Raw genomic sequence first — 10,176 nt, forward strand, 5'->3', positions numbered from 1 at the left:
CTTTGGACATAGTTCCAAATTGTTCTCCAGAATGGTTGGATCAACTCACAACAATGAATTAATGTTCCACCTTTACCGTATCTCTAACATATATCATTTTCCTGTTTTGTCATGTTAGCCAGTCTGATAGGTGTGATGTGGTACCTCAGAGTTGTTTTGATTTGCCTCTCTCTGATCAATAGTGATTTAGAGCATTTTTTCATATGACTATAGATAGTTTTAATTTCTTCCTCTGAAAAACTACCTTTTCATATCCTTTGGCCATTTATCAGTTGGGGAATGACTATAAAACCTTCTTCTTACAACAGTCATGTGAGTGAGGAATGAATGAAGGAATGCACATTTATTAAGTGCTTAGCATTTGCAAAGCATTCCATAAGGATTAGGGATACAAATAGAAGAGCAAGCCTGTCTGTCTTCTCAAGAATTCACATTTTGATAGAACAGGAAGTTCATCTATTGCCAGCCCAGTGGTTACACATAAGGAAACTAAATCTTAAAGAGATTAAGTGACTGACTAATGCAGTGAAACCACTGAGTGTCCAAGTCAGAATTTGAATTCAGATCTGACTTCATTATTAGCCATGTTTCATAATAGACTTAAACTCCTCTTCCCATCCCCATCCTCTCCTACCCGTGCTGCCTCCTCTTTCCCCCCCATGGATCAACCTCATTTTCTTCCTCTTTATATTTTAATAATGCCCCAGGTTATAGTTTTAAAATTTTATTTAGAAAGAAACACATTTATTTGCCTGATTCTTTTGAATTCATTTAAAGAAAAACCATGAAGTTGATTACTTGAATTTTAATATTACTTTATATTGCATTTATTTTATTCAGTCATCAGTAGTTAAGAATCACTTATCTCCGAATGTAATTTGAGATGGTAGTGAAATCTGCATTATCTAAATATAGGTTAATATCACATTCAATGGAATGGGAAGTTTCATTATTAAAAATGACTAGATAGACCAATTTCTGTAAATAGTTTTAATTTGAAAAGTTTCTGTACAAGTATAAATGCTTTACTTTCTTCTTGCCCCTTTGCCTTGATGATAGATTTTTAGAAATGATTAACTCTCTCCCATGATCTCTTCTTCTAAAGTTGCTTTTTATCTCTAAGAATTTGTTTTCCCACTAAACTTTAAAGGCAAAAACTAATTTTTTTTCTCCTTCTTACATTGTAGTGTAGTACTTACATAATAGGTACTTAATAAATGTTTGAATGTTTGAAGAAATTAATGAACAAAACAGACTTTAACGTTGTCCTGGGTAGTAATTACATAGATTCAGATATGAATTGCCTGGGTTTACTATGCCTGTTGCTTGAGTAACTAGATTATTTTCTTGAAGTAGGGTTCTAATTGAACGAGAAGCCTCAGAATTTGACACCCATAGTTTGTGTCTACGTGGCACTAACACAGCTAGTGGAAATGTAACAAACCGAGGGATGTTACTCGGTGGGGATATAGAATTCTAGATTAAGAGTATGGGGACTTTAGAGGTCGTCTAGTCCAACTGCCTTTGTTTTACATATGAAGACAAAGAAGTCATATAACTTACCCACAATCACATAGGTAAAAAGTAGGAGAGTAAGGATCGGAATCCAGGTCCCCTGACTCCAAAGCCTGGGCTGCTTCTCCACAATATCATTTTTCTCCTATCTAAATGACTGTTTTAATCTAAATCAACTAGGATTTTATTGTGATCAGTTGTGATTTTATCATGATATATAGATTTAGAGCTGGAAGAGACCTTATGGGACAACCAAAATAAAATAAATAGATTTTTTTCCCCTCTAGTTTTTATCATTTTGGATGTGAATCTATTAAAGTACTTTCCATTCATTCTTCCTGCCCTACTCAAGTATTGACCCTCTCTAATTCTTCTACTTAGCTGCTAAAGTGATATTCTTAAGGCACAGATTTGCCTACTAATGTAATCCTGTGCCATTTGACATGAGTGCTCTCTTTTCCCTTACTTTCAAAATCCCACATCATGCTCCCAGCTCTTTTTTTTCTTTCCCCTCAGTCTCCAATAAAAAGGTTACCCTTCAGCCTGTCTAAATGTCCACTTGATCCTGTTCTCTCCCAACTTTTTTAATAGATTGCAACCTAAATCATTTTCCCATATGTCTCTAAGTCTTCATCCTGTCTTAGGAGTCTTTGTGTAAGGGTGTAAGCTTCTTGAGGTCAGACTGTTTAGCTTCTGTATTTTCTGCATCTGATCCATTGCCTCCCCCTTAACTAATTAAGGACTTAAGAAATGCAATTAATAATTTACTTTTTTCTTTTTCATAGATATCATGTTTAGGTATTACTACAAATGAAAGGATGAATGCCAGAAGATATAAGCACTTTAAAGTTACTACAACATCTATTGAAAGCCCATTCAAGTAAGCAAATATTAATATATTTTATGTTTTTCTTTATTTTTCTGGATATTTGTGAGGGTTTTTTTTTTTGACTGCTTAGCAGATTTTCTGTAGATAATTCAGATAATTTAGCATCTAAGAATTTATGTCTGAAGCAAAGTAGCAAATTATACATTGGAAATTTGCTTTTCCATGGGAATGCTTCTAAGCCCATGTTATTGTAGTCTAAAATTTCTGACTGAAATACTACTAGCATTTTTTGGGTAAATTTTCCCTCAGAATTAATTGCATTTAATTTAATGGTGCCTGAGAGCAGAAGTAAATTCAAATTTTATGATCTTGTCAGTGATGTATTTTGGTACCTGAAAGTGAATGACTTCCATTATGTCCCTGAGTGTTATCTTGAACTCTTTGCATTCAGGACAACTTTGTTACATTTCCATGTGCATCTTCCTTTAAACAAAGACTAAAAACTTAACAGACCTAAGAAAGGAAAACTGAAAAAGGATAAGATTTCTCTCCTGGGGAGAACTGATTGTGCAAATAAACCAACCTCTTATGCAGTTATGATTGAGAACTTAAACTTGGTGTTCTTGTGCCTCTTAACTGTGTATTTATTTTCATTGTAGTTTTTTAAACTATCTGCCAGGTGCATGTTTCAGCATATTTTTGTCTTATACATTTTACCTAAGTTTTGAAGAAATTTATTTCCTTCAGTTGCTAAAACCTTTGTGATTGCTTTTTCATTTATCTGTTGGGATTTTTTCCCAATCATTCAATAAACTAGGAAAGCTGTTAATGCAACTGTTTTTGAAATAGCATTTGAGACCACCTAACAAAGAATTTTATATTAAAACCGTTTATAGCATTGTTATGTACCTGTTAAACCAGTAAAACTAAGAAAAAATGATAAAGTTGAATTTTGGGAGTGAGTAGACAGACTTAATCGTAAATTGGTTTTGTGTTTGATGAATAGCGGCAGCTGGTAACATTTAGCATGAAGGTAGCTCAGTGGATAGAGAGCTGGCCTAGAGTGAGGAGGACTAGCTGTGTGACACTTGGCAAGTAACAATCCTGTTTGCCTCAGTTTCCTCACCTTTAAAATGAGCTGGAGAAAGAAATGGCAAGCCGTTTCAGTAGCTTTGCTAAGAAAACTCCCAGTGAGGTGATGAAGAGTTGAATATGACTGAAACAATTGAACAACAAAAAACATTTAACTGTAAAAATAAGTTGTCCATTTTGGTAGACCCAGTTTAGCATTGCTTTTTAATAGACTAGATCCCCAAGAAAGAAGGAAAAAGGAGAAAAATAACTTACAATTACATAATAGTTGGTTATAAAGCCCTTTATATGTTATATATTATCTCTCTTGATTCTTACCAGTCTTGTGGGATAACTGGTAAAAACAAAGTTATTCTTTTCCAGTTCTTCTTCAGACTTAGTTTAAATGACTTGTTCAGTGTTAGGCTTGCAGTCAAGGGCTCCAGCCTAGGACTTCTGATCATAAAGCCGCGTGCCCTTTCCATTGTACCCCTTTGCCTCCCAGAATGGTATGTAGCTACATAGCCTCCATTTTGGGAGTAAATAAAAGGCCTGCCTGAAAATCTTTTACTTACCTAAGGGAGTTTTCTTTCACCAATATATCTGTCTTTTAATCACTAACTCTTGAGAGAAAGGAAATTTGTTTTAATAGCTACAACACAATATACATTTTAAAAATTAATAACTTATTTTTATGTAACCTTCATTTCCAGAGTTACCTCTTCCTTTCCTCCACAGAGAACCATCCATTGTTACAAATTTTTTAAAAGATAGGAAAAAAAGAGAAAGGAGTTCAGCAAAACTAACCAACACATCACCCAAATCTGGTAGTTTATGCCATGTTACATGCCTTTAGTATATATCTCTCCCTCATCTCCCCTCATCTTTTCTCATCTTCCCCCAATTTCTCTCTTCTTTGGGCCCATACTCAGTCATTATAATTACCTGGTGTTCCATTTCATCTGACAGTAGCATCTTAAAGGTTGCAAAAGATGCTTAACCACAGATAGAGCAGTGCTTTGGGCTTCTGCAATGAAGTATTGCACTAATGGACATTTTTACTTTTGTCTCCTAGCCATGGATGTCTAAGAAACATTATAGACTTCTTTGAATTCCGATGCTGTGGCCTCTTTCGTCCTGTCATTGTGGACTGGACTAGACAGTATACGATAGAATACGACCAAATTTCAGGATCTGGCTACCAGCTCGTGTAGCACCCCCTTAGTCCTGTGAGCGAGTCTTCTCTGAGGGACGCCTGAAATCGTGTCTGTCTGTTTCTCTCACTCGAATCCACACCCTTCGAACAATAGCATGCTCTGTGTAGGGCTAACCCCGAATCTTACAGCACCTTCTCTTCGTCCGCTTTATTAATAAAAGCAAGCGTGGACAGAACACACTGCCACTGCTGAAAAAGGAGGAGAAAGATCATCAGCAGGACAGGTCTCGTCTTCACGTGGGATTTTACTGCGGCCTCACCTTTTTGGTTTTCATTCTTGTAATCCTCTACACAAGAAGCGCCACTTGATTAAAAAGTTGGCAGATGCTACACAGATCAGAAATACTCGATTCAAGTGAAGTTAAGATTTGTAGTAAAATACTGTATTTGATGATGCAGATTGATATTAATAACATTACATTTAGTTCTAGTGCTAGGGTCTTAATTCACTTGAGTATTATGTACATTGAAAAATGTGCATTTGAAGACTGATGAAAATCATGTCGTATTTGGGATCCATTGTAAGACTGCTATTGAACGAATGGCACAAGAAAATAATGTTCATAAGAAACGTGCTGCATATGGTTTATTCCTATCAGCTGATATAAAGCTGATCTCTTTATAGTACAGTGAAATAATTGTAAACACTTTTTTCTGAGGTCGTGTGGTCTGATAATACCTTGCATGAATACAGTAAGTCAGTTTCCTTTGTTTAAACTTAAAAGCCCTTTTACACAGTGCATGATACACTTCTGAATGTGTACGTTAGAAGATATGATCCAATGAACAATAAATTGGGATTTAATTTGATATATTGAATATCATAGTAAGTATATAAAATTATGTTACCTGAATACTGAAATAGTCCAAATACAAAAACACACGCCAAAAAAAAAAAAACCCCAAAACAAAGGAATGGTGACATTTTTAAGAAAACCATACTAAGTAGAATCAAAGAAGTGAGTGAAAAAGCTCAGTGACCTAAAGAAATGACTTTCTTTCCTTTCAGTTCCATGTTGCAATATAAATTGTAGGCATAATAATGAAATTCAACAAAAAGGAGATGATCCCTGAAGAGAGCATATGTGAATAACAGAAAACCTAGTGGTTCATTTTGATAACGAAGGCTTGTCAGCAAGTGGAATTTAGCCCCTACTTATAGCTAAATGTTCAGAAATTGAATATGTTGTTTAAAATTTTTTAAGCTATCTGAAAGAATTTCAGAAAGGCTTTTCACTGTTTGATGTGATGCACTGATCATTTTTGGTTACAGCATTTCATTATACTCATGGTGAACTTTAATTCACTGCTTTCTTAACTATTGTTTACAGAGTGAGACTTAGTTGAGTCCTCTTAAGTGCTGTAGCAAACTAGTGGTTCGAGAAACCTGTGAGAAGAAACGGGGGAGGGGTGGGAGGGAGGGGAGGCTGATAACAGATCCTAGACCCGTGTAAAGAATGTGTATCTGTATATAAATAATTTATCAAATAGTTTTCTCTTTGTGAGTGTGTGTGGTAGTATATTTAAAATTGCTCATTTCATTTTATCCAACCAAAAAGAATAGGAAAATATCTGATGAGCTTCTAGTGATGTTCAGTATTGCTGTGAATAGGCATTATACCCCCACAGATTCACTGCATGTCTTATGCTTGGTAAAATTAGCATTTCCTGTAATGCGGAAATTACAGGTATTAAAGCAATCTAGTGGTATTCCCGCCCCTTGCCTTAGTAAGAGGAGCAGTGAAATTGTAAATAGTTAATGTTCAGTATTTGCAAGTAACATTTTTTTTCTCTAGCTATTTTCTTTTATCACAAGACACACAGCAAAAATGCAACCTTAAAACCTGAAAGTTATAATATTGGAAAATTGACATTTATATTTTATTTTTAGAAAGGGAAGAGATGTGTAGAGGGGTGGCAACAGAGCCGTACCATTTTGTCATAGAAGGTCAAACAACTGGTGAATTTTAAAAATGTCTCTGCTATTTTTAATTATTCATTGGGGGAAAACCTCAAATAATTTTTTTAATTCAAAAGTTATTTATAAAATGCTAGAATTTATTATTTTAACTTTTTATATTTTGAGTCAGTTCACATAATGACTCAGTTGCAATTTTTACATTTTTATCAATGGTTGAGAAACAATGTATAAATGTAAGTGGTTTGACCAAATTTGGATGAGTATTGTTACCATGGTCTTTCCTGTGGTACAATATTCTTTCTATATGTTTAAAAAAAAAAAAGACTAGATGAGCTTGTCTTTCACAGTAATAGAAATGTCCATTGAATTCACAAGTACTTAGAAAAATATTCTGGATTTAGGGGAAATGCTGATATTTATCTTTCATCTCACATTACGGTGAGATCTCTAATCCTAAAATGGTCAGAAGGCCAAGAGCCAACTATGCAGCAGTGTACCGTCCATATGATTATTTTAGGGGCCTTATTTGTAGGGAACCCATTTACCCACTTCAAAAATTTTGTGTGAAGTTGATCCAGACCAAGAATAGTTCAGATCAGCTGCATTGGACACATTTTAAGTAAGTAGGAATTTAGTCAGTCTCAGCCCTGAATGTGTATCATTTCTTTGAAGGTTTTTATGTTCTCGTACCCACTCAAGTTAATTTGAAATACTAATGTGCACAATACTGCATCACTACATCTTAGCTATGGATATTTTGGTTTTATATTTTGTTTATTTATAACTGTGCCAAGTATTATTTTACTACTGTCAGGATCTTGTTGTGTTACATTGTGGAACAAAAACCCTGTAAAATGTTTAATAAATTAGCTCTCCTTACATAAATTAAATCTGTCAGATTTTTGTAAATTATTAATCAAAATAAATATTGACTATTAAATATGTTTGCCTTGTGATCTCATTATCCTCCCCCCCCCCCCCCCAAGATTCAGTATGATTTCTTTGGCCAAGCAAAGTGAAAGAGGGATCTTTTTTAAAAGGACCAATATATGAAATTCTCATGTTCATGTATTTATAAAGTTGAGAATAAATTTGTATGTGAGGAATTTTGACTTGCTGTTACCATCCATGAAACCACTGAGTTCCCTCCATGGTCCATTTCAGTCCCCTGACTTTCCAACCTAAGTCTCAGTAATTAAGCTCTGGTTCAATACATAGCTTTTTCCAAATGTGATGAAGGTTTATCCTCTGTTGCCTGGGAAAGTATACACTCCCCCAAACTAAGCATCTTGAATCAGTAGGAACCAGGTAGAAAGAGTGAAAGTGAAGTTACCCTTATATGGTAGGTAGCCAAGCAACGTTTGTTAATGAAAGGAGAACCAGGCATATTTTCAATGTGGAATAAAACACAAGCAAGCATAAGTCCCCACCCCCCCAAGGAATTTTGTATGATTTCATACAAACAAGCTATATACAAGATAAGTAGGAAATGACAAGAGGGAGATGACCCAGGATGAGGCAATTGGGGTTAAGTGACTTGCCCAAGGTCACACAGCTAGTGAGTATCAAGTTTCTGAGGTGAGATTTGAACTCAGGTCTCTATCCACTGCACCACCTAGCTGCCCTGACAGAGGAAAGACACTAGAATTAAGAGGGGTTGGGGAAGGATTCCTGTAGAAGGTGGTATTTTAGTTGGGACCTAAAGAAGCTTAGGGAGGTCAGTATTTGGAGTGGAGGAGGAACGCCATTCCAAGCATGGGGGACAGCCAGAGAGAATACCTAGAGCTAAGAAATGGAGTGTCTTGACTGGCCAGGAGGACAGTGTCACTGGATCAAAGAGTTTGCGTTGAGGATGCAAGGTTTAAGAAGACTGAAAAGAGGAGGAGAGTAGATTGTGAAGGGCTTTGAATGCCAAACAAAAGCATTTTGTATTTGCTCCTATAGGCAATAGGAAGCCACTGGAATAGCAGTGATCAGGAATGATTAGACCTGCATTTAAGGAAAATCACTTTGGTGTCTTAATGAAGAACGTATTGGAGTAGAGAGAGACCTGAGGCAGGCAAATCCACCCAGCAGGGCAATGCAAGGGTCTCAGTGCAGATAGAGGTGGTCCAGCTTTCTAGCCACACAAGGGTAGGTTCAAACAATGCAATAAAGCTTTCTCCAAATTCCCACAACTGAATGAAGCTTTCTCACAAGAAACAAATTGGAGTGGACTCATAATTAAATAGAAAGGGAATTGAGCTAGCTCCAGAATTGAGTGACAAGATGGAGTAAGTGTGGTCTCACTCAATTCCCCATTACCATTTGCTGTCCTAATCCCCTCAATTCCTTCACCTGCTAAGTTTAAAATTTTCGCTAGGCAGATTCAGCTCTAAGAAACTTCCACGAGATGTATACCATTCCCCACCAGTATTGTTTCCATGTTCAACTACTCCCGAATTTATCTGATCATAATATTTTTTCATTCCATGCCTTAGTACCCCTCTTCTTTGTCATTATGACCTCCAATCTCTCCACCCCTCAGGACTTTCACGGGCCATCAACCCCAGCTCTGGCCACACTTTCTTCCCAGTCTCAGCCTCTTGGTGAACCAGTTCAGTTCTGTCATCTGCTCTTGATTCGCTTGCTACTGAGTTGTCTTAGAGGATCACTGAACCCCAATCCTGTATGATACCATCACCTGCATCCTTCACTACTATTAGTGTTGCTGAAAGCAACGGAAGGAAATGACCAGGTCCACTACAAATTTCTATCCGGACCTTCCCTACAGCATGACAATCCTATCCCCTCCCTAATTGATTCTTTAGCCCACTTACCAGAGAGGTTATCCAAAACTTCTTTCCTTAAGCCTCCACTGCAACTGTCTCCCCCTACTTTGTCAGCTGAAGACACTGCCTCGTTTAAAAAAAAAAAAAAGCTATTTACTGTGAGCTCCCTCTTCTCTTTGTATTCTCTCACATCCCTCTCTAATATCTCTGTGGACATGTTCCTAAGTAATACCAATCCCTTACGTATACCCTTAATCTTGTCCCCTTCTGTCTTCTGTAGTGGATTTCTCCCAATATTCAGTCTCACGCTGGCTACAGTGCCTTAAAAATGCCCATCTCCTTATCCTTAACTGTTGCAGAATCCTACCAACCCCACTAGCTATCATTTTTCCTCCCTTTCTCAATTAAACTCCTAAGGGGGAAAAAATCCAATCAGTCCCTACATTCCCTCTCCTCTCGTTCTCTTCTAAACCCACTGGAATCTGTCTTCTGTCCTCAAAATCAAAATAAATTCAACTGAAATTGATCTTTTCACAATTATCAGTGGTGTATTAACTGCTAGATCTAATGACCTTTGCTTAGTCCTATTCCTTCTTTACAGCATTTCACACTGTTGATCTCATCCTTGATACACCCTCAGGGTCTTCATTGACTCCATTCTCTTGGTTCTCCTCCAACTTGCCTAACTTTTCAATCATTGGCTAAACTTTCTTCCATGTGCACTCAGTAAATATGGGTGTACCTCAAGACACAGCCTGGGCCCTCTTTCCCTTGGCAATCTCATCAGCTATCATGAATTCAGCGTCCTTTGTAGAGGACTCCCACGTCTATAAACTCAGACTTTCACTCTCTC

At 36.7% G+C, this 10,176-nt stretch overlaps 1 protein-coding gene across 2 annotated transcripts in view; it reads left to right on the forward strand.

Annotated features, from left to right (window-relative positions):
* Positions 1–7,492, forward strand: part of ZDHHC17 (zDHHC palmitoyltransferase 17) — a 104,103-nt gene extending 96,611 nt beyond the window's left edge. For both annotated transcript variants that reach the window (XM_072655434.1, XM_072655435.1), the window contains exons 16-17: positions 2,301–2,395; positions 4,491–7,492. In XM_072655434.1, coding sequence (XP_072511535.1) covers positions 2,301–2,395; positions 4,491–4,629 — 234 coding nt within the window. In that variant the 3' untranslated portion in view covers positions 4,630–7,492. The remainder of the gene's footprint in view (positions 1–2,300; positions 2,396–4,490) is intronic.
* Positions 7,493–10,176: the final 2,684 nt, after the last annotated feature.

This window comes from Notamacropus eugenii, chromosome 3 (assembly GCF_028372415.1).
Source record: "Notamacropus eugenii isolate mMacEug1 chromosome 3, mMacEug1.pri_v2, whole genome shotgun sequence".
Taxonomy (NCBI): domain Eukaryota; kingdom Metazoa; phylum Chordata; class Mammalia; order Diprotodontia; family Macropodidae; genus Notamacropus; species Notamacropus eugenii.